Here is a 22,925-nt window from a genome sequence, read left to right on the forward strand (position 1 = left end):
ACATTTGGTGTGTGAATAGTGTGTCTTGGCTGCGTAAGGATCCACACTCAGCTCTGAATTTCAGAAAAGGCGAAATCATTTGAGACCACCGTTGTGGTGGTGGGGAGGGGAGGAGTATTTTGGGGACAGGGTTTCAGCAACAGTAGCTTCTATGATCTTTCAGTTTGGCAAAGGTAGCTTTTCCACTGAATGAAGCTGGAGCAGAGCTGGGCCTGCACAGATCACGACAGAGGGAGGCTGGCCCATGACCTGATGCTTAGCCAAACGGGAATCTTCTCAGTGCATCGGCCTCTGCTTGACTTCAAAACAGTGTTCTGGGATGAGCACAGGGCAGGGCAGAGATAATTTGTGCCCCATTAGATTACCATGCAGTCTGGCAGGATGCACCCTTTTTGCTTCTCAGCCTTTCCAGTCTCAGTCATGATCTTGCCTTCCGCTCCCGAAGATTGGGGGAAGCAAATGCGTCTCTGAAGCATTGCCGCTTCCCCCTGTTGCTTATTGTACTGGAGAGAGGCAATACGCCCACTTTGGTCATTTCTTCCATGGGTCCAGAAAAAAATGTGGCTTTGAGAGCCGGGCTATGCTCCCAATGTTGCTGAGGCCTGACTGTGCGCATGCATGTGATACCACGTTCCAGCTGTGCATTGTTCCAAGTTGCACGGAGCATCTATGCTGCTGAAGGCATGAAGTTGCCCATTTTAGGTTGCCTGCTGGTGCAGTGTCTTTAGAAATAAGGTTCATTGAGGGCAGGGCATCTTTACCAAACTACAATTCCCAGAATTCTTAGCGGGAACTTGTGCCCACTGAACTGGTATAAGCTTGTAGTGCATTCCTGTAACATTTTCCGTAAATGCTTGTCTTTTTGAACATTGCCATCATGTTCAGCACTGCACTGCTTTGGGAAGTATGCCTTGCTTTGAAACTTGAAATTTATACACTTGCCAAATGAGAATCATCATTATTTTGCATGGTTTGTTTGGTGTGTTTTTTTAAAAAAAGAAAAACATGCTTTCCGTCAAACCTAACGTCCATGATGCGCTTTCAGTTTACTATAACCTCTGTGTATCTACTTGCCCACGCCTGCTTGGCAATGCAGCCTTGCCGGCGTTTCCAGGAGTGCCACCTTGGTTGTGGCCTACATCATGACCATCACTGATCTCGGCTGGGAGGACGCACTGTCGGTAGTGCGAGCGTCGAGATCGTGCGCCAACCCGAACGCGGGCTTCCAACGGCAGCTGGAAGAGTTTGAGAAAACTGAGCTTGCTCACGTAAGTACATAAGGACTCCACGCGAGAATCAAGGTTGGGGAACTTCTCTTAACCTGAGGACCACGCTCCGTCTCTTGGTAGCCTTCTGGGGCCACTTGCCAACAGTGGGTGGGGCCAGAGCAAGACATTTAGCAGCAGTTTGGCTGCAGGAGTTGCTGGAAGCAGGCATACAAGGCCTCATCCAACCATCTTACGGACTCCACTCTGGGTTTACTCCTTAGCCATTTCCCGAAGATATCCTGCAAGGCAGAGGATGGAGGATCAAAGTTTACCTTCTCCTAGATGGGCTACCTTCCCAGGTTGATGAGCCCCATCTGCCCCTCACTTCCCTCTACAGCAGCCTTTCTCAACCTGTGGGTCCCCAGGTGTTGTTTGACTACAACTCCCATCACCTCTCGCTAGCAAGGCCAGAGCTCAGGGATGATGGGAGTTGTAGTCCAACAACATCTGGGGACCCACAGGTTGAGACCCACTGCTCTACAGCATGTGCAGAAAGTGCCTGCTTGACCACTGGACCCACTATTCATCTCATCCACTCTATCTGCCAGAGTCTGTCTTTGCATGCAGAGGAAGTCCCAAACCTGCCAAGCATTTGAGACCCATTGGCTACCCTCACCTGGCCCATCAAAACCATTCCTTGGGATGTGGCTGCTGTCGCATGCTGACAGCTGCTAGGAGCCACAGGTGAGAGTTGAGTGCAGGGTGCGGACTACCCCAGAAGAATGACAATGTGTATTAGTTCACTTCACAATGTGGTAAGTCTTTCCTCCTGTGTTTGGGGGGGCATTCTGCTTTTTTCTGCTGAGTGGGGCTGTGGACCTCTGCCCCCAAGGCCTCCCTGGATGGCAGCATGGATCTGACATGTCAAATGTCCTCTAATATATGATGCATTCGTTAGTACATTTTGGGCAGCTCAGTGCATTTGTAAAGTCTGTTTAGTCCCTTATCTTTTAAAGGAGAGGCAAACTGGCTTTGTTAGAGCATGCTTGGTAGCTCTGAATCGGCTGCCGCATATAACATGAATGTATTATTCAGCTCCGAATATTTGTTTCATCTCAAAGGCTTACCATTCCCAAGCTATGGAGGAGTAGAGTCCATGGAAATAAACTGACTTTACATCACAGAGGGACTTTCCAGCCTGGTTGCCTCCCTCCTTAATTTGAACCCTCACAGTCATTTCTGATCTGATAAAGTTTTGACTTGAAATGATGGATTGTCCTTGCATTATGCAAATGGTGTTTAGGAAGATCATAGCATGTATTTGGGTTTGGCATTTCGTGCTGTCCCCCCCCCCTTTCCTCCCCCCCCCCAATTCCATGTAGGAGAAGAGTCTGCAGCTTTCATAGAAAAGCACATGCTATCTTGTGAAAATATATTCCTACAAATAGGGGCTGCTCCATCCATCTTGCCCATATGGCAGGGGTGCCATGTCCACCTGCCATTATATATATATAGCGAAGGTGAAAACCTGTCTGGGCCAAAAGTGGGGTGGCAGGTGGATCAGTTCCCAGTACAGTGGTACCTCGGGTTACATACGCTTCAGGTTACAGACTCTGCTAATCCAGAAATAGTGCTTCAGGGTAAGAACTTTGCTTCAGGATGAGAACAGAAATCGTGCTCTGGCGGCGCGGCGGCAGCAGGAGGCTCTATTAGCTAAAGTGGTGCTTCAGGTTAAGAACAGTTTCAGGTTAAGAACAGACCTCCGGAACGAATTAAGTACTTAACCCGAGGTACCACTGTATAGCACTTTCAGAGGCTCTCAAGTCAAGACTAAACAATCATCTGATTGGTGAATCTTGCTGAGCCTCTTTGAAAACGCCATCTTGTGGAACACATTGCTCCCCCTGATGTCATTGGAACATCGGGTGATTGGCAGGTGGGTAGCCCTGCCTACCTGTCAAACATGGCCTGCGAAGGTTAGGGGAAATAACCTGGCTTGCAAACCAGATCGTGTTCCTCATCCCTGCTATATATGTATGCAGTGCTTTTTTCGGGGGGGACGGACGCAGGGGTATGCATACCCTTAAACATTTTGTGAATCTAAGTTCGGCCTCATTGAGGGGCAGTATTTCAATATGAGTAGGAAAATGAGACTACCCCTAAACATTTTTTAAGAAAAAAAGCACTGTGTGTATGGGATCTGTACATTTCTCCCTATGAATCGGGGGTGCCAACTGAAATCAAATATTGGGATGGGGAGGTAAGCCCCACCCCACATAATCACATGACATGACACTTGATGGGCAATGCCCATCAACTTTGCGGTGGGACCCTCCAATACTTTATCGGGTGGACTTTTGCCCCTAGGAGTTGGCTCCTATGCTCTGTGTTATGTATCTGTTGCCAAGAAATGGGCAGTTTTGATGTTGACTGCTAACAGCATGGAGCTCTTAGCAATGAATCCTTCTCAGCTCAGTGGGTCTCTATAGTAAGTGTGCATTGCAGCCCTGATGCCTGCTTTTCCCTGCCCCTTCAAGTCATGTGGCACCTCAGAATAATGTAGCTGCCAAGGATGGATGAGATGCAATCCATCTCTCCTCTTCACCTAGTGCAGTCTGAGGCATTTAACGTTCGTTTTGCTTTAAGGATGGTCGTGCTCAGAGTAGCCAATATGGCTGCCTCCAACTCTTGTTGGACTCCCAATTCCCATCAGCCCCAGATATCATGACCAGGAGTCAGGCATGATGGGAGCTGGCTCTCAGTAACATCTGGAATGAGATCCCAAGAGTTAGAGCCAGGGAAATAAATTGACTTAAATTCATTCATTTAATTCTACCTCCCTCCGTTAGTTACCCATTAGGGTAAGCGCTGATTTCTCTGCTACATGAGCCTTTTCAAAGGAGCAGAAAAAGAAACCTCCTTTGGCTAAGGTTATTTCTCTCTCTCAGCTATGTTTAGCCATTTCACAAATATTTTTAATATGATTCCCCCCCCCTTTCAAAGGATGCCGGCTGTCCTTTCCTGGTCCCCCAAGGGAAACTATTTCCTGTTTGTTTTATTTAAAGACCACATTACTGCCAGGCTTGTGTCCACCTCCCACAACCAGAAAACTGCTGCTGCTGCTGCTGCTACTACTGGGTTGGCTATCCTAGTATGAGAATAGTTGGGGAGAGATGCTGCTGCCTTCATCCTTTACGCACCTTCATAGTTGGCACTCCTGTCATTTATATATTCCCTTTCTATTCAACGTATAAATATTATAAGCTGCTGCAATCCTAAACACACTTGTTAGGCAGGCATCCCCAACCTGCGGCCCTCCAGATGTTTTGGCCTACAACTCCCATGATCCCTAGCTAACAGGACCAGTGGTCAGAGATGATGGGAATTGTAGTCCAAAACATTTGGAGGACCGAAGGTTGGGGATGCCTGTGCTAGGGAGTGAGTATTTTCAAATACAGTGGTACCTCGGGTTCCATACACTTCAGGTTACATACGCTTCAGGTTACACACTCCGCTAACCCAGAAATAGTGCTTCAGGTTAAGAACTTTGCTTCAGGATGAGAACAGAAATCATGCTCTGGCGGTGCGGCGGCAGCAGGAGGCCCCCTTAGCTAAAGTGGTGCTTCATGTTAAGAACATTTTCAGGTTAAGAACGGACCCCCGGAACGAATTAAGTACTTAACCCAAGGTAGCACTGTAAGCCTTTAAAATGTTGGGGATGATCAGGGCTTTATTTCAGCTGGAACTCGCTTGACCACAGTTCCTGCTCCTCTCTGACCGGTGCCATTGACATTATAAGGAAACAAGGGAGGCGTTCATGGTGCGTTCTGGCCCCTCTTTTTCTAGAAAAAATAGCACTGGGGCAATGTAAACTTGCGTCAGATAACCACGAATTGTACTTAGATTTCTTTCTGAAAACAGCCTCTGGTAGTTCCGGGAAAGATCTCTCCCCAAACTTTTGACCTTTCGAATAGCATCTAATGTCATATTACATCTTTGCATAGCCTAGGTATACCATTTTTGCCACATGTCAGACAGACAGACAGATGCTCCATAATGCTTTTGTGTAAAGGGGGGGGGGGGGGAAAGGCTTGCATTAAAAAAGGACCGAGAGGTGGATTTTTTTTTTTTGCATAGATTCAAATCAACTAGATAAAAATCATATTTTATTCAAATTCCAATTACCTAGATTAAAATCGCTTAGGTATATAGTGGTTTTTAAAAAGAATTCTCTATTGACGATCCAGTTTTGAATGCAAATTTTCAGTTCGCTTCTTTCCCAGAAGAGCTAAAGCAAACTTCCACCTCCACATTTATTTTTTCACAGGACAAGATGCCTCCATTTTAAGTGCTGCTTCCCATATTGTTCTTTTTATACGCTTTAAATATTTTTCTAGTATAAGTAAAGGTAAAGGTACCCCTGCCCGTACGGGCCAGTCTTGACAGACTCTAGGGTTGTGCGCCCATCTCACTCAAAGAGGCCAGGGGCCAGCGCTGTCCGGAGACACTTCTGGGTCACGTGGCCAGCGTGACATCGCTGCTCTGGCGAGCCAGAGCCACACACGGAACGCCGTTTACCTTCCCGCTAGTAAGCGGTCCCTATTTATCTACTTGCCCCCGGGGGTGCTTTCGAACTGCTAGGTTGGCAGGCGCTGGGACCGAGCAACGGGAGCGCACCCCGCCACGGGGATTCGAACCGCCGACCTTTCGATCGGCAAGCCCTAGGCGCTGAGGCTTTTACCCACAGCGCCACCCGCGTCCCTTTTTCTAGTATAGGTTTTCTAGTGTAGGTACTTGTATTTTATATTTATATTATTTTATTTTATATTTATTTATTTATTTTATATTTTTAGTATAGGTACTTGTATTTTAAAGAGTGGTTTTTTATGTTTTCAAAGTGCCTCCTGATTAATTGAAAGCCTATTTAGCCAATCATAACTTTTTTTTATTAAAAAAAAAGAACCATCCAATGGCATGGGGACATTTGACCCAAGACCCTGCTTGATGGAGGAAATGCAGAGCTAGGATATGTTCACCTTACTGTTTCCTCCACACCCTCTGCTCGTTTTTGAAGCTGCACTCATGTGACATTAGCCAAAATCTGTATTGATCCATGGGTTCCTACAAAAATACTGATTTTCGGTGTGGGTGTTTCACCCCTCAAACCAGCTTCAATCCAATTAGAAAGCATTGCCGACAAAGTTCTTTATAGTTAAAGCTATGGTTTTCCCAGTAGTGATGTATGGAAATGAGCTGGACCGTAAAGAAGGCTGATCGCCGAAGAATTGATGCTTTTGAATTATTGGGCTGGAGGAGAATCTTGAGCGTCCCATGGACTGCAAGAAGATCAAACCGATCCATTCTGAAGGAAATCAGCCCTGAGTGTTCATTGGAAGGACAGATCCTGAAGCTGAGGCTCCAATACTTTGGCCACCTCATGAGAAGAGAAGACTCCCTGGAAAAGACCCTGATGTTGGGAAAGATTGAGGGCACAAGGAGAAGGGGACGACAGAGGACGAGATGGTTGGACAGTGTTCTCGAAGCTACCAGCATGAGTTTGACCAAACTGTGGGAGGCAGTGGAAGACAGGAGTGCCTGGCGTGCTCTGGTCCATGGGGTCACGAAGAGTCGGATACGACTAAATGACTAAACAACAACAAGTGTTGTCCCACCACTGGTTTTTGAAGCTGTGTACGCACAACTGTAAGCCACAACCCACACCTATCCTGTAGCAACATGAGTTTGACCAAACTGTGGGAGGCAGTGCTCTGGTCCATGGGGTCACGAAGAGTCGGACACGACTAAACAACAACAACAACTGGTTCCACAGTTCACCTGTACACAGTGGTGTGTCATAGGCAGGGCAAGGGGGGCCGTTGCTAGGGCGTAGGTTTGTGGATTTTTTTGAGGGTGCATTTTGCTCCTCATGCCACCCCTGCTAGCACTACGCTGCTTTATGAGTCTGATCACTCATCCCAGCCTCTCAAAGCAGCGTGGGGCTGGCAGGGCGTTAGAAGGATGCAACAGGCATGCGCCCTTAAAATCAGCCCAATCTGACTGATTTTGTGGATGCAGGCTTGCCCTTCTGTGTCCTCCTCATGCCCTCCACATACTCCCCCTGGTATACCCATGCCCTCTATCCCTCGGTGCCTTGAAGACACGCTCTGCCACTGCCTGTATATACCGCTAAGAATTTTCTCTTAATAGTCACCTGACATCTTCCTTCCTATAGCTTAAGTCTACTAGGCAGAACAGGGGTTCTGCCTAGCAGACATTCGATCAAGGGCCTTTCAATCAAGGGCCATATCCACTTGGAGAGGATCTATCAGGGCACCACATGTGAACAGTGGGTGGGGCAAAGGACAGGTGGGAGGGGCCAGAGCCAAAAGTGGGCAGGGCTACCCCTTTTCCTCGCTCTCTTTGATGCTGCCTCCTCTTTCCTCCTCATCCAACAGTGGAAGGAGATATTGCCCTTGCCAGAGGTCTGAATGGCCACTCACGGAGGGCTTTTTGACATTAGGCCGAGGGGTTCATGAAACGAAGCTGATGGCCACATGCATCCAGGGCCAGATTTAGGTTTGATGAGGCCCTAAGCAACTGGCAATGGCGCCCTTTATATATCCAGGTGTCCTTTGTCAACAACAAATTGTTGCTGTTTTTTGTGTTGAATATATGCTACATGGTAATTTATGGACCCAAAGCCATTTGCACATGCAGAATGTAGGCATCCTGTACATAGAAATGAGCAAACCAGTGATATTTTGAGGGAGCAGGCTAGCAGGCGGGACCCATTACTTACATCATAGGAGCCTACACAACACAAAACACTGTTGCTGTATGTAGGTTTTATTTTATTTGTGTTTTATCTTATATTTTGGAAATGTACATCCAGGTATTTTTGCCTTTACATTTTTTGGGGGCCCCCAAGAGAGTGGGGTCCTAAGCTATAGCTTGTTTAGCTTACACACAAATCCGGCACTGCATCCATCCCTCCGTGAGATCTGTAATCATTTCCAAATCAATTTTAAAACTACCTAAAACATTTAAAGCCGCTCAAACCCTTTTTATATTATGCTGTGTTTCAATGTTTTCCTTTGCCTTTTCTTTGTTTCGTCCCTCCAGGTCAGAGAGTGGCTCAGGGCTGAGTATGGAGAAAGCCCATTGCAAGACAAGCAAGAAGCCCAAGATCTTCTGCAAAAGTTCAAGGCGCATGCAGCAGCAGCTGCAGCAGCTCAGTCAAGTACTTCTGGAAGGCAGTGGAATGACAGCTTTGCATCGGTGGCCTCCTTGTCAATGCCTGCTCCTCAGTAGCAGCAACTAAGACACTAATGCGTTGCTTTTCCGTGGCTTCGTTTGGACAACATGATAAATCATCATGGTGGGAATGAGCCGAAGTATGTCTGGGACTCACGCATTTCCCCTCCTCTCCTCCCTGCACAACCACACAGAGAATGGAGGTTTTAGATTAACCACAGTTTCGCTTGTGTCTGAACCCTAAATTGTGGCTCATCATAACTACAGTTTGTTGAAACAAGACAGCTTCATAAACCACGGCTTGACGTTGGATTGTTTCAGAAAACCATAGTTAAGATTAACTATGTCCAACTATTGGCGTGGATATGCCCAAGTTTAGAGGACACAGCAAACGGTAGTTAATCAAAAACAGAAGTAAAAAAACTTCTTGTGGATGTGCTAGGGAGGGGAGGGAGGAAACACGTGAAGCCAAGGCCCTCCTAGACTCATTTCCCTCACAATAAACCGTAGTTTAATCATGGTGTCTGAATGCAGCCAGTCACTAGACAGAGCACCTTTGATGCCCTCCTGCACATGCACAAAGAGGGCTTGTTTTGTATGTGTTGGCTCCATGATGAGATGTCTTACGTTTTCTTAGTAGGCACATCTCTGAGATATGAGGAGCAGGACTCCAGAATTCCCAACTTGGCACCACATTTGCAGGTTGACATTGGCTTCCATTGTGTGGGCACCAAGCCCCAATTTCTCTCCCAAGTGGCTGTGTAAAGAGGATGCCACATTCCAACTGTCGAGATGCCAAATTGTTTTCTATGTATCGCTCGCGTGTTCTTCAGGTTGTCTGTATAACCAGGGTTTGGCACAGCTGCACTTTTCAAAGTTTCTGGTTCTTTCGGCACACAATGCTCTAAATAAGGGCAGTGCGTTTCACGGAGGCCTTTGTGCTCACCTTGAGCTCTGGTTTTGCTGCAGGAAGCCCCTTGGCTGAAGAGGCAAGCCATTTTCCAATGTAAAAAAAACCAGCTGCTCTCTTCAGCGACAGGGAAATGCTGCAGTCCCATCAGGAGACAAAGCTCTGGCTGTGTGCATGGTTGTCTCCTCTTGTGTATATCCCTTCTTAAATTATCTTGGAATGTATGGCTAATAAAGTTATATATTTTGCTCTAGAGTGAAGCGGAAGTATCACAAATAATAACCTCATCAGTATTTATTGTCATGGCTTTCACCTCAGAGAAGTTGTTCACTCAAAATATTTTTATATTTTGGAGGGATGTGAGAGTATATTGCAAGATGTATATATAGAGAGAAACTAAAGATACAATGGCTGTTGTGCTGAATTAAAGTTCCAAATGTTATTCTCACAGTACTACTGAAAAAAGGTTTCTTGTATATTAGTCAGCTTGATGGACTTCCATCTTTAATTGCCCTCCCCAATGGCATATTTTCAATAAAAGCTCCAGTCTTTTTCTAAATAAAAAAAGCCAGTGTTACCTCATTGCATTTTTCTGGATAAGAATGACTGCGCTTGACATCAGTTGTTGGCGATGCCATTGAATGATCAACCAACCTGAGTGTGTTATGGAATCTGGACAAACTCCCAGAAGACAATCAGTTTTGTGAGCTGTGTCTTATCTATAGGGGAAACGAGCCATCTGGATTCATCATGGCGGTGAAAAATGCCCCACTAAAGTTAAGAAGTGGGGAACCCCCTCCCAAGATTGTTAGGGCTAGAATTTCTTTAAAACATTGAAGATCCAATGCTTAGAATACTGGTTGCCTGAAGCAGTGGTAGCAGGAGGAGTAAAATCAATGTCCTATAGCCTGATAGCAATTTCAAGAGCACAATGACACTATGTGTTTAGGACAGGCCATAGAATCCTGGAGGTACCCCAAACAAACTGCAGTTCCCATGATTCTTTGGGGGAAGCCATTGGCCCCAATTCTTCATAAGCCTGGAAAAGGGTGTGGTTGCCTAAAATTCAGAATCGGAGCACTCCATATGGCAACCTCTTGTTGCTGGTCACACTTGTAGCACTTTAGTACTCAATGTGCTTTAAGTACTTTACCTTACAGCCACAGAACAAGGAAGGATGAATGCCAAACAAGGTATTTTGTACTGTATTGTAGATGGGGAGGGTGAATAATAGGGAGTTTGGTTAAGACACACAAAGCAAGTTCACCCCCATCCTGTCTTCAGCACCAACGATGCTCAGAATTCACTACGTTACAAAATATAACCGAATTTAAATAATAAAAAATATGTTGATGGAAATATTTCATTAATAAATTTTCCATGAAATTAAAACCTCTTACAATTCGTCATAAGGTCTACCAGTAAAGTATAAAAGCATATAACAAAGCAAAAAGGGTCCCTCCAAAAATAGTTCAAGGCAGCTTACAGTGAATCTTGCTTCAAACTAGTTTCCCATGTGAATAAAACCCTTTGGGCTTTATTGCAAATGCCTAGCCTCTACCTTTATGCTTGTTCATTTTTATTTTGTGCTTTTTTTGGTAACCCACCTTAGGACCATTCATGGGCTTGTAAGTACAAATACTTTTTCAAAATAAGCTTTGCATGTGAAAAGGTGCTACTCCCTTGGCACACTCTTTCTCGCTAGATCAGGAGTAAGATTTTATATGTTGCAACTCCCATCAGCACTGAACAACATGGGCAACAGTCAGGGGTGATCACAGCTGTCATTCACAACATCTAGCTATCACTACAGTAGATTATTAAATACTGGGATCTAATGAGTGGGGAAACCCAGCCAGATGGGTATAAATTATTATTATTATTATTATCATTATTCTCATTATTATTCTTATTATTATTCTCCCATTGGGTGTTTGGCATCATGGGCTGATCACAGAAGGAGACAGACTGTATACCTGACCTGCTGGGGCAGCTTCTCTCGATTGTTACAGCATATCTGGAAGTGGTTGTGGTGTGGTTATTGATTTAGCAACAACGAAAAGGCAGATTTGAAACGCCTTCTTTCATTTCTGAAAAGCAAGTATCTGGGGGCATTATCAGATCGTGATTTTTGTGTCACCTATTGCACACTCCTCGTGGCTTGCTGCCTTGGCCACTTAGCTTATTTTCATTAGGTGTGATGCTCTCTTAAAAGAATCCACAGGCTCATGTCCTGACAACCCTACAACCACTCCCACCTGGGTTGCTAGGAAACAAGCTAAAGAGATGAGGTGGACCAGGCATAGGCAAACTTGGCCCTCCAGATGTTTTGGGACTACAACTCCCATCATCCCTGACCACTGGTCCTGTTAGCTAGGGATGATGGGCGTTGTAGTCCCAAAACATCTGGAGGGCTGAGTTTGCCTATGCCTGAGGTGGACCAAGCAAGCAGAAGAGAGGCATGAGTGCAGGCAGGTGGGACCTCACGGCAGGGATCTCAAGAAGAGAGCTAGTTTTGGTGGTACTGATGCTACTTGGTAAACGTGTAGGTTTCTGCTCCACTTTCTATAGACAGCTTTTTAAAATCTGAACAGACTCAGTGCCTCTCCTAGGGTTAGTATCCATGGCTAGTCCACACCAGAGTAGACCTACTGAAATCCAGATGAGTAACTGAGCTCCATTCCAATGGGTCTACTCTAAGTAAAACCCTAGTTGGCTACACACTTGTGTACATGTTCTGTTGGTGTCTGGCAGGAGCTGTCCAAAAATATATGGAGGGCACGAGGTTGGCAAATGTTGTATAGGCCTTCAAATCAAAACAACTGAACATTAATACAGACGTAGAACGTGTCTTCTTGAAAATGCAGTCCCTAGTACTTAACAGGAATGGGGTTTTGTGTTTGTAGAAACCCATATTTCCATTTGGTCTGAAGGCCCACCCACCCTTTGTGACAAACCATCCCTGAGTGATAAAAGAAAGCGAGAAGGAAAAAACCCAAGAGTTGATGATTCAGACAGGAGTGAGGACAACCAGTCATTTGAGATATGTAGATGACCATAATTGTCATCCTTGGATGTAATGATAACATGAGGGGAAAAGAAAGATCACAGTCATTGGCCACCAAAGACCGACACTCAAAAATCCCACACTTCCCCCTCTCTGGTTGTCTCAGAAAGAAGACAGCTCTCTGGTTCTGTTACATTTCATGGCTGCGGCTCAAAGCAGCTGAATGGCTGGATGTTGCTGAGGCTCATGGGATATTCATACACCCTAAAATGAATAAGGATCATGCTGGCCTAGAATAAATGGAAGCACAAGGTAATGAAATGTCTTTTTCAGTTAACACTGGCATATTTGCCATGCTGCACTTGTGTCTCCCATAAAAACCAACACAACTTTAAAAATGATTTTAACAGACTGGACCATGCCTGTATTGTTGTGTTTACAACTTCTGATTCTAAACTCTGTGCGTTGCTGTTAGAGGCTTTGCTGTGTATGTTGCTGCTCTTAGAGCATAGGTAGGCAAACTAAGGCCTGGGGGCCAGTTGCTGCCCAATCGCTTTCTAAATCCAGCCCGCAATCAGTGTGCTTTTACATGAGTAGAATGTGTCCTTTTATTTACAATGCATCTCTGAGTTATTTGTGGGGCCTGCCTGGTATTTTTACATGAGTAGAATGTGTGCTTTTCTTTAAAATGCATCTCTGGGTTATTTGTGGGGCACAGGAATTCGTTCATCCACCCCCCCAAAAAAATCTAGTCCGGCCTCCCACAAGGTCTGAGGGACAGTGGACCGGCCCCCTGCTGGAAAAGTTTCCTGACCCCTGTCTTATATATTAGGGCTGCAATTCTAGCTGCACTTACCTGGGAGTAAGTCCCTTTGAACCCAATGGGACTTACTCTGAGTGGACAAGTTTTAGGATTGCACTGTCAGCATCCCTGTAGAACAACACCTGTACAGTGCTACCTCAGGTTAAGTACTTAATTCGTTCCAGAGGTCCATTCTTAACCTGAAACTGTTCTTAACCTGAAGCACCACTTTAGCTAATGGGGCCTCCTGCTGCTGCTGCACTGCCGGAGCACGATTTCTGTTCTCATCTTGAAGCAAAGATCTTAACCTGAGGCTCTATTTCTGGGTTAGCGGAGTCTGTAACCTGAAGCGTATGTAACCTGAAGCGTATGTAACCTGAGGTACCACTGTACAGTTATGGCACATCTCTCTGAAAGGCCAGCTCTTTGTTCAGAAAGTGGGTGGGAAAAACCTTTACATTACCATACTTTTGATGCTTGGCATCCATGGGTGTGTGCGTGTCACTGCAGGAGCATTCAGAGTCACTACTAGCTGTATTAATTTGCATTTGTTATCAGTGTGGCTCCATTGTTGTTTTATTGAATCTTGATGCTTTCCCTTGTTTTTCTGTTATGTATTAGGATGTTAGAGGAGACTGGAGGGGCTGAACTAAAAGGTGGAGCTAGGGATGGGAAAACAAATATATCTATCAAACATTTTTTGGTATCCTGGGGCATTTTTGCCACAGATTGTGAGAGGGAGCGAATAGCATTTTGATCAGGTTGTGCAGGGAAGAAGGTGTCCATCAGGAAAGTCAAGTATAGTGTTAGCCTGCAGGACCAGGTCTAAGAGAACCCAGGTTCAAATCTCAGCTAAGCCATGGAGCTCCCTGGGTGAGTTTGAGCCACTCACGATCTCTCCGCCTAAGCAACCTTACAGGGTTGTTGTGAGGATAAATTGAAGGCGAAAGAAATCCTTTCAGGAAGACGTGGGTAGAAGTGTAAGGTAAAGGGGACCCCTGACCATTAGGTCCAGTCATGACTGACTCTGGGGTTGTGGCACTCATCTTGCTTTATTGGCCGAGGGAGCCGGCGTACAGCTTCCGGGTCATGTGGCCACCATGACTAAGCCGCTTCTGGCGAACCAGAGCAGCGCACGGAAACACCGTTTACCTTCCCGCCAGAGCGGTACCTATTTATCTACTTGCACTTTGGCGTGCTTTCGAACTGCTAGGTTGGCAGGAGGGTAGAAGTATAATTAATATTAAATGATCTTCTCCTTCATCTTCACATTCTTATACCTCCCCACCCCCTTGCTCCTTAAGTATTCGATTTAAGAGGGATTGCACCTTCACTTCCAATTTGCTTTCAGTATTATTTGCTTTGTTTGATTTTCCAACCTGTTAGGGCTGGCGGTGCATTCAATCTCCTTATCTGTCTGGAATCTAGATGTGTCTGTCTGCTCCTTGCACCACAGTCGCAGTTCAGGGAAAAACACTACCTGCTTTGAAGATGCTACTGTAAACAGCGGCGAAGCTTCCCTAAACCTTGCAAGTAGCACTGTAAAGTTGGCTTCACTTTTTTTTTTCCCTGTGAAAGCTTATGAAGGCCCCCCAGTGGCTGTTGCTTTCAATAGCCTCTTATGGATGACTCTAGATTGAAGGACAATAAGAGCTGCCCGGTTAAGTCTTGTTTGCCCAGGCAGGTGGAAAGGAGCATACATTTGCATTTTGGGTCTGCTCTTTGGTTTTGGTCTTTTGCATTTATTGCACCTTCTTCTTCTTCTTCTTCTTCTTCTTCTTCTTCTTCTTCTTCTTCTTCTTCACAACTTGGACTCCTTTTGGGTGAAGGACTGTTTAGAATTTTTAATAAATATCTCTAGTAGAGAGCTATTGGGGGGTGTCTTCCTTCTAAATCATTATCCTTTGTACACATGAGTTGTTATCGATGGGTGATGGTTGTTGTTTAAATCATTCTGTGTTTAGAGTTGGGAAATTAAGGTAGTAAATAGACACACACACACACACACACACACACACACGTTCTTTATCCTTCTTTAGTTTTTTCTTTCTTTTCCTTTTCTCTCCTTCCTCATTCTTCAGGTTTCTCCTTTCCTTGTCCTTTCTTCCTCCTGACTTTGTTCTCTTTTAGACCAAGTAGCTGTTTTATCTCAGTATATTATTAAAAAGATACTTTGTAATGGGTGTGTATCTTTGAATAAGTATCAATAAGTTAATTTTTTTAAAAAATTGTAATCCTCAATACACGTTACATGGATTCTACCAAAATCAGGATTTATTTCCAGGTATCTGTTTAGGATCAGAGACAAGCTGTCTTTCGGAATTCATCCTGACCTAACTAGGGCTGCCAAATGACCTATGGTCTTCCGATTTTAACAGCAGTGTCCCTGGCAGAAATGGGTAGAGTGGGGGCTTTTCACAGCACTGAATTTATTTAGCGTTATCACCTCCTAATGTCTGGAAAGATCATGCCGCTGTTAGGAAGAGGAGCAGGAGCCAATAAAAGTTGGCACCTTGAGACTTTTACATATGAGGGGGAAATGGGCCGTGGGAAAGCTTAAGACAACCAGCTGCAAAAGATGGCATGGCTTGTCTTGCAGCTTGCTAATAGTTGTGTGGCAAAGGGAAATTAGGTCAACACAGTTCACCATGCAAGCAGGTGGAGCTGCAGCTGCTGTGAAATTCCCCTTCTTCGTCCCCTAGCATAGGTAGAAGAGTCTTGTCCTCATTTGCATCTGGTCTCCCTCAATGTACAGAGGCCAGCTCTGTGCTCAGGCATGGACAGGCAGAAGAGAAATACAGTGGTACCTCAGGTTAAGAACTTAATTCCTTCTGGAGGTCCGTTCTTAACCTGAAACTGTTATTAACCTGAGGTACCACTTTAGCTAATGGGGCCTCACGCTGCCGCCGCCACGCGATTTCTGTTCTCATCCTGAAGCAAAGTTCTTAACTTGAGGTACTATTTCTGGGTTAGCGGAGTCTGTAACCGGAAGCGTCTGTAACCTGAAGCGTCTGTAACCCGAGGTACCACTGTATCCTTATCTCTTTCATCCCTTCAGCCAATAATCTAAGCAACAGGTTATTGTTTCCAGTAGGGGTTGGCTGCTGTGGCACACAGACTCTGTACACAGAAAGTCCCAGGGACAGCTCCTGGCATCTCCAGGTAGGTTTGGGAAAGAGCCCAATCTGGAGAACACTGGACAACACTGAGCTGGACAGACCCACAGTCTGACTTGGGAAAAGGAAATGAACTCCTGTTCTGGAGATGAAGCTTGCTGAGATGTGTGTGTGTGTGCAATGACGCCCTATCAAAAAGGCCTTCAGCCAGGGAACAACTTGGATAAATACTTGGTTGGCTGCCTCTCCAACTCTGTACAGTGGTACCACGGGTTAAGAACTTAATTCGTTCTGGAGGTCCGTTCTTAACCTGAAACCATTCTTAACCTGAGCTACCACTTTAGCTAATGGGGCCTCCTGATGCCGCCACCGTGCGATTTCTGTTCTCATCCTGAAGCAAAGTTCTTAACCCGAGGTACTATTTTCTGGGTTAGCGGAGTCTGTAACCTGAAGCGTCTGTAACCCGAGGTACCACTGTAACGCACAACTATTCCCCATCATTCCAACAATGCAGTTACCCTGCACCCATTGTAGAGCCACTTCCAGCATGTATTACAAAAGCTACTTGGTGGACATCAGGCTGATCTGATTTGGGAGTCAATTAGATAATTATAGAAAACTGGCATCATTGCATTGCTATCCAAAGTCCTAGTTCAAAGGCAGGATCAGCCACCCTCTAAACAGCCACCCACTCTGTCATTCCCCACCACAGTGTGCCATAAGCAGAGTAGGAAGATTACAGGAGGGAGCTTTCAAAAGCAGCTTAGAAACACGGAAGCCAGCCAGGCAAGTTATGTGTTACAGAGGAAGGCAAAAGGCGCCCCGAATCTCCCACCAGTGGCAGTTGTACGTGGGGCATGATTTCTCTCCAGTCCAAAAGTCAATGTTGATGTACAGAAGGGACTAGATACCTTGTGCGATTTGGACATCTCAGCTACCTGCTCTCTGTGATTTCTTAGATCAGAGGTTGGCAGGAGGTAGATTGTAATCCACTTGTGATTTGCGGTGGATCGGCAAGGTTCTTCCGCTTCCCAGTCATTTAACAACAGCAGCAACAAAAATACTTCCGTTTACCTAAATTCGGTTGCTGAATGGAAGACAGCTAGCCCACGGTGGACTTTTGTGCGAAAGGTGTCTGAGCTGTGGCACTGAAAACTAATTCCTAGCTGCAAAATGTACTTAACCTTCTTTGTTAATTATAAGTGTATGTCTTTCGCAACTGGGGTTGTAGTAAAAAACACACCACCAAGTAGATTTCACATGTCTATAGCCTGCCTATCCTTGGTTTAAATAAGAGGGGAGAGTAGATTCCAGGCAGATTATGAGTTCCCACAGCCCTGAATTTTAAAATCTAACTTTTGATTTTAAAGTTAAGAATGAGGAGAGTTTATTCCTGATCTTACTTCATTTTTAGCCACAATCTTGAAGTTTCCTGCTGCGGACATCATGTATGATTTTAGGTGCAGGGAAAGTGGGTGTGATTTACCCAGAATGCCTGGTTCTCCACCACTGGCCTAGACGGTGATCTAGCTAGCAACACACCTTTCAAGTCTTATGCTATCTGGGAGCCAACGCCACCGAGTCTCCAGTTATACCCAGGACCCTAAGGCAGGACAAAACCAAATGCGAGAGCTTCATGTGGTTGTGGTCTTTTGGATTGCTCCATCTGATCTAGTCCAATAACTATGCTTTACATGCAGTGGTCCAATATGCCAGGGAAATACTATGGGAGTGTTACTTACCCCTCTTGCTTCAGTGCCTGGTAATCCTTGGTATCCAGTATTATATCAGGCATTGGAAGAAGTGGGTGAGACTTTGCTCACGTGAAAATCCAGGGCTGCATCAGATGATGATGATGATGATTCATATTTTATTATTTATATGCTGCCCACCTGACTGCATTGCCCCAACCACTCTGGGTGGCTCCCAACAAAATATTAAAAACAAAACTCTACAACATTCTATCTGAGAACCCCCTGCTATTCTATCGTATGCAATAAATAATTTCTAGGAGACGTGACCGTGGTTTATTGTATTTGCAGTGCCTGATGTTTTTATGGTTATTGTTGTTTTTCTTTTCCTTTCCTTTGTGAATGATGCCAAGGCCTTTGGGTAGTGCAATAAAGTTTATGATGATGATGGTGAACAAGTATGGTGTTTGCCTCCCAACTATTACAGTACTTTAAGGACTGGGGACATGGGTGGCACTGTGGTCTAAACCACCAAGCCTCTTGGGCTTGCTGATCATAAGGTCGGAAGTTCGAATCCGCGTGATGGACAGAGCTGTTGTTGCTCTGTCCCAGCTCTTGCCAACCTAGCCATTTGAAAGCATACCAGCGCGAGTAGATAAATAGGTACCACTCCGGCGGGAAGGTAAACAGTGTTTCCATGCATTCTGGCACTCATCATGGTGACCCATACACCAGAAGCAGTTTAGTCATGCTGGCCACTTGACCCAGAAAGCTGTCTGTGGACAAATGCTGGCTCCCTCAGCCTGAAAGCGGAAAGGAGCACCACACCCCATAGTCAAATTTGACTGGACTTAACCGTCCAGGAGTCTTCTACCTTTACATTTACTTTAAGGACTACAATTTCCCCTCTTTCCCTTCCTGTATGCGTTGTCCAACCTGGGAAGTTTGGCTCTGGGTCCCTCAAGTCTGCCTCATGGACAGCTACCATGGACAGAGATTTCTCTGCACTGAGAGCTACTTATGGAATTCTCCTCTGACTGAGCTTCACCACAATCAGTCTCATCCTTGATTTAGGATGCCAATAAAACAATAACAAAACCCCTGCTTTTTTTCAAAAAAGGCCTTGGCCTGAATATTCCCCGTTTTTTTGAAAGCTTTTTCGTCTGCTGTCTCTAGGTATTGGGTGTCATTGTTGTTATGGGAACACTGTGTTTTTTGTTTTTTGTTTTTAGCTTTGCATGATTTTGGAAGCAAGACAGAATATCTACAGTTGAAACTCGAAAAATTAGAATATCGTGGAAAAGTTCATTTATTTCAGTAATTCAACTTAAAAGGTGAAACTAATATATGAGATAGACTCATGACATGCAAAGCAAGATATGCTTTTACTTCTCAGAGGTCCAATATTGCTCTATTTGCAATCCTTGTTTTGCTGATTTCATTTATTATTCTAGTTTTCTGAGATTGTTGATTTGGGTTTTCATCAGCTGTACGCCATGATCATCACAATCATAACAAATAAAGGCTTGACATATCATTTGCATGTCATGAGTCTATCTCATATATTAAAGGTAAAGGTAAAGGGACCCCTGACCATTAGGTCCAGTCGTGGCCGACTCTGGGGTTGCGGTGCTCATCTTGCTTTATTGACCGAGGGAGCTGGCGTACAGCTTCCAGGTCATGTGGCCAGCATGACTAAGCCGCTTCTGGTGAACCAGAGCAGAGCACGGAAACGCCATTTACCTTCCCACCGGAGCGGTACCTATTTATCTACTTGCACTGGTGTGCTTTTGAACTGCCAGGTGGGCAGGAGCAGGGACCGAGCAACGGGAGCTCACCCCGTCCATGAGGATTCGAACCGCCGACCTTCTGATCGGCAAGTCCTAGGCTCTGTGGTTTAACCCACAGCGCCACCCGCGTCCTTATAGTATCACATTTTAAGCTGAATTACTGAAATAAATGAACTTTTCCACGATATTCAATTTTTTTGAGTTTCACCTGTATTTTGCAGAGAAGTGTTAGAGCTGCCACCTTCTACCTTGAACCTGTTTCTGCACCTAAGAGAGAGTGCCCACAGGTAGAAATGAACCAGGCACAACATTTCCTGCCATGGAGAGTGTTGCCTGAAAAGTTTGTGTGCTGTGTGTGCTGCTATTTAAGGCCCAGGGGCAAGGGTCAGTAAAAATGTTAGGAACATTAAAAGCTGTGGATTACAGCCTTGGTATTAAAGTTTAACATAAAGCAACCAGATGCCAAGTTACTGCAGTGGGGAAAAAAGAACTGGCAGGTGCAGTGTGTCATGCAGCGGTGCACCTGAGGAAATTCCCACTTCGACGCAGCTGTCAATGGTACAGGAACCCTGTTGTAAATGGCATCTGTCAATCAAGATTGCCAAATTTTCAGCCTATTTCTGTAGCTGTGCCGTTAACAGCAGCTTGAGGTGTCGGCATTAACCGACAATCAGGGACTTGATCAAGTATGCAGAAAACCCCTCAGGGTTTGAGTAACTTATCCTCAAGTAACTTGAGTAACATACCCTCAAGCATTTTAAAAATGCTTATTTTGGTATATTTGCTTTTCTGTATATTTGCTTTTTTAATTGGCTTGAGGATTTCAGCCATGTTTTATCTATACTGTTATCTGTGAACCCCTTGGAAGAAGTAGCTTATGCATTTTCTTTTTATTGAATAAAAAAATTACCCATATTTTTTTTTAAAAAAATCACATTTTAAAAGCCTTTTTGGCATTGCTAATAGAATCCCCAAGTGCTCAGGGAAACTTGGAGAAATGACGTAGAGCAGGGGTTCTCAAAATGTCTCCTGTGGATCACCAGTGGTCAGCAAGCTTCATTCAGGTAGTCCATAGCATGCCTGTAAAAATGCAATTTAAATAATCCAGCGTCTAGCTGGATTACTATCTAGCCCAGGCATAGGCAAACTCGGCCCTCCAGGTGTTTTGTGACTACAACTCCCATCATCCCTGACCACTGGTCCTGTTAGCTAGGGATGATGGGAGTTGTAGTCCCAAAACAGCTGGAGGGCCGAGTTTGCCTATGCCTGATCTAGCACATTACCATTGCTACAACAAGCAGGAGATTGCCATTGCTACAGCGTTACCAAAGTGTTGCAAAAGCACATTGTCTCCTCTCCATTTCAATTCTCAGTCAATTGATTGACAGCTCCCACTTTTTGTGACTCAGATGCAATGGCCCTCTCTTGACTCCTTTTTCACTTTACTTTGGCTATATGTGCATAGTCCGCTTTTGTTGTTGTTACTCTCTGCATTTTTTAAAAAAAAAAACCCTGTAAGTGTATCATTTAAAGCACTCAGCCATGCTGGGAGCTCAACCTTTCGAGTCTCCTTCCTGTTCACGGTGAGCAGTCAGGCATTTAGTGGCATATTTTTTTTTCATGAAGAAGAGAGGAAGGCGATTGTCTCTGGGCTTCAGCAAGGTGCAGTTGAGATTCCATCAGCCATCAACAGCTGTTGCAGCTGCTTGTTGGAGGGGAAAAAATTGTGGGTCACCATTAACCGTCAGACAAAATTCGCAGTCTCTTCAGAACCTGTTCATAATTTCATCGTTGAGTGGAGCAAGCCGAGTTACTGATCTTCCAACTGTTTTCTAAAACAGCAATAGGCCTTTCATGGGGGATACAGGGTGCCAGATTTTCGATGCTCTGTGTGTTCCTCTTTAAGGCTGCAACATGATGTATGTTCCTTTCACTGAATTCAGAGCAAGGAGGCATAGGATTAGACGGCATGTTCTAAAAGGTCCTTTTGCTGAAATTTGAGACTGTGGAGGAGCAACAACTCTGTGGAGTTTTCTGGGACTCCTCACATCTTCTGCGTGCAAGATGTTCTGTCCTTGTCATCTCCAGGCAGACCTGAGAAAATATATGAAACAGAGAGTTGCAACCAACCAGTGAAAATACTGAGTAGATGAACCGCTGCTCTGACTTGATATTAGGCTGCTTCCTATGTTCCTAACAGAGGCGGAAACAAATGAAATGTCTTTGCTGGACCACCTGCATGTGTTTAAACCAGCAGCTTTTAAACTACATAGTTCCCTTGTGTTTTTCCCCCACCCCAAGAAAAAATGGGAGAGTTTTGCATGGAGACACCAAAGACGAAGGTTTCTTATCTCCCCCAAAATGTTGACTCAGATCTTCTGCTGAGTTTGCTGGGAGGTACTTCTGTTCTTTAGAAAATGGCAAGGGAGTGTAAACCAATGATAAAGGTAAAGGAAAAGGGACACCTGACTGTTAGGTCCAGTCGTGGACGACTCTGGGGTTGCGGTGCTCATCTCGCTTTACTGGCTGAGGGAGCCAGCGTTTGTTCTCAGACAGCTTCCGGGTCATGTGGCCAGCATGACTAAGCCGCTTCTGGCGAAACCAGAGCAGTGCACAGAAACACCATTTACCTTCCCACCGGAGTGGTACCTATTTATCTACTTGCACTTTGATGTGCTTTCGAAATGCTAGGTTGGCAGGAGCAGGGACCAAGCAACAGGAGCTCACCCCGTCGTGGCTCCTGCATCTCAGGTAAACCAATGAAGCACGTGTTTTAAAATCCAGTTTGATCTGAGTGATGCGTCCTGATTGCTTTCGCAACATTGTTTGCGGGTTTTTTTTAAAAAAATGTTACTTTTTAAGATATAACTCTATGGTTTTTTAAAAGAGCATGTCTCCCCTGCCCCGAGTGATGTATGTTTAAAAACATATGCATTATAGACACCCAGTTATCAGAAAGCTGGGATTGGCTGTAGCTGACTGCCACATATGTATTTGAAGTTAAACCTGCATGTGTAATATATGAGCCAGTCCATTGTCATGATCCTGTGACAGCTTGGTATGACTTGTGTATTACCCTGAGACGCAACCGTGTCCAGAAATCACCCCTCACACCTCCAGCTCAACGGCTTCATATTATCTGGGTCA

At 45.1% G+C, this 22,925-nt stretch overlaps 1 protein-coding gene and 1 long non-coding RNA gene across 2 annotated transcripts in view; one reads left to right on the forward strand and one right to left on the reverse strand.

Moving 5' to 3' along the window:
• DUSP22 (dual specificity phosphatase 22) overlaps nt 1–9,939 on the forward strand; it is a 40,808-nt gene extending 30,869 nt beyond the window's left edge. Inside the window, exons 6-7 of the mRNA XM_083449697.1 lie at nt 1,097–1,268; nt 8,331–9,939. Of these exons, the coding sequence (XP_083305823.1) occupies nt 1,097–1,268; nt 8,331–8,519 (361 nt within the window). The 3' untranslated portion in view covers nt 8,520–9,939. The remainder of the gene's footprint in view (nt 1–1,096; nt 1,269–8,330) is intronic.
• LOC310681770 overlaps nt 1–22,925 on the reverse strand; it is a 90,436-nt gene that overhangs the window by 60,501 nt on the left and 7,010 nt on the right. The gene's annotated exons all lie outside the window — the stretch shown is intronic.

This window comes from Podarcis tiliguerta, assembly GCF_965153285.1.
Source record: "Podarcis tiliguerta genome assembly, chromosome: 7".
Taxonomy (NCBI): Eukaryota; Metazoa; Chordata; class Lepidosauria; order Squamata; family Lacertidae; genus Podarcis; species Podarcis tiliguerta.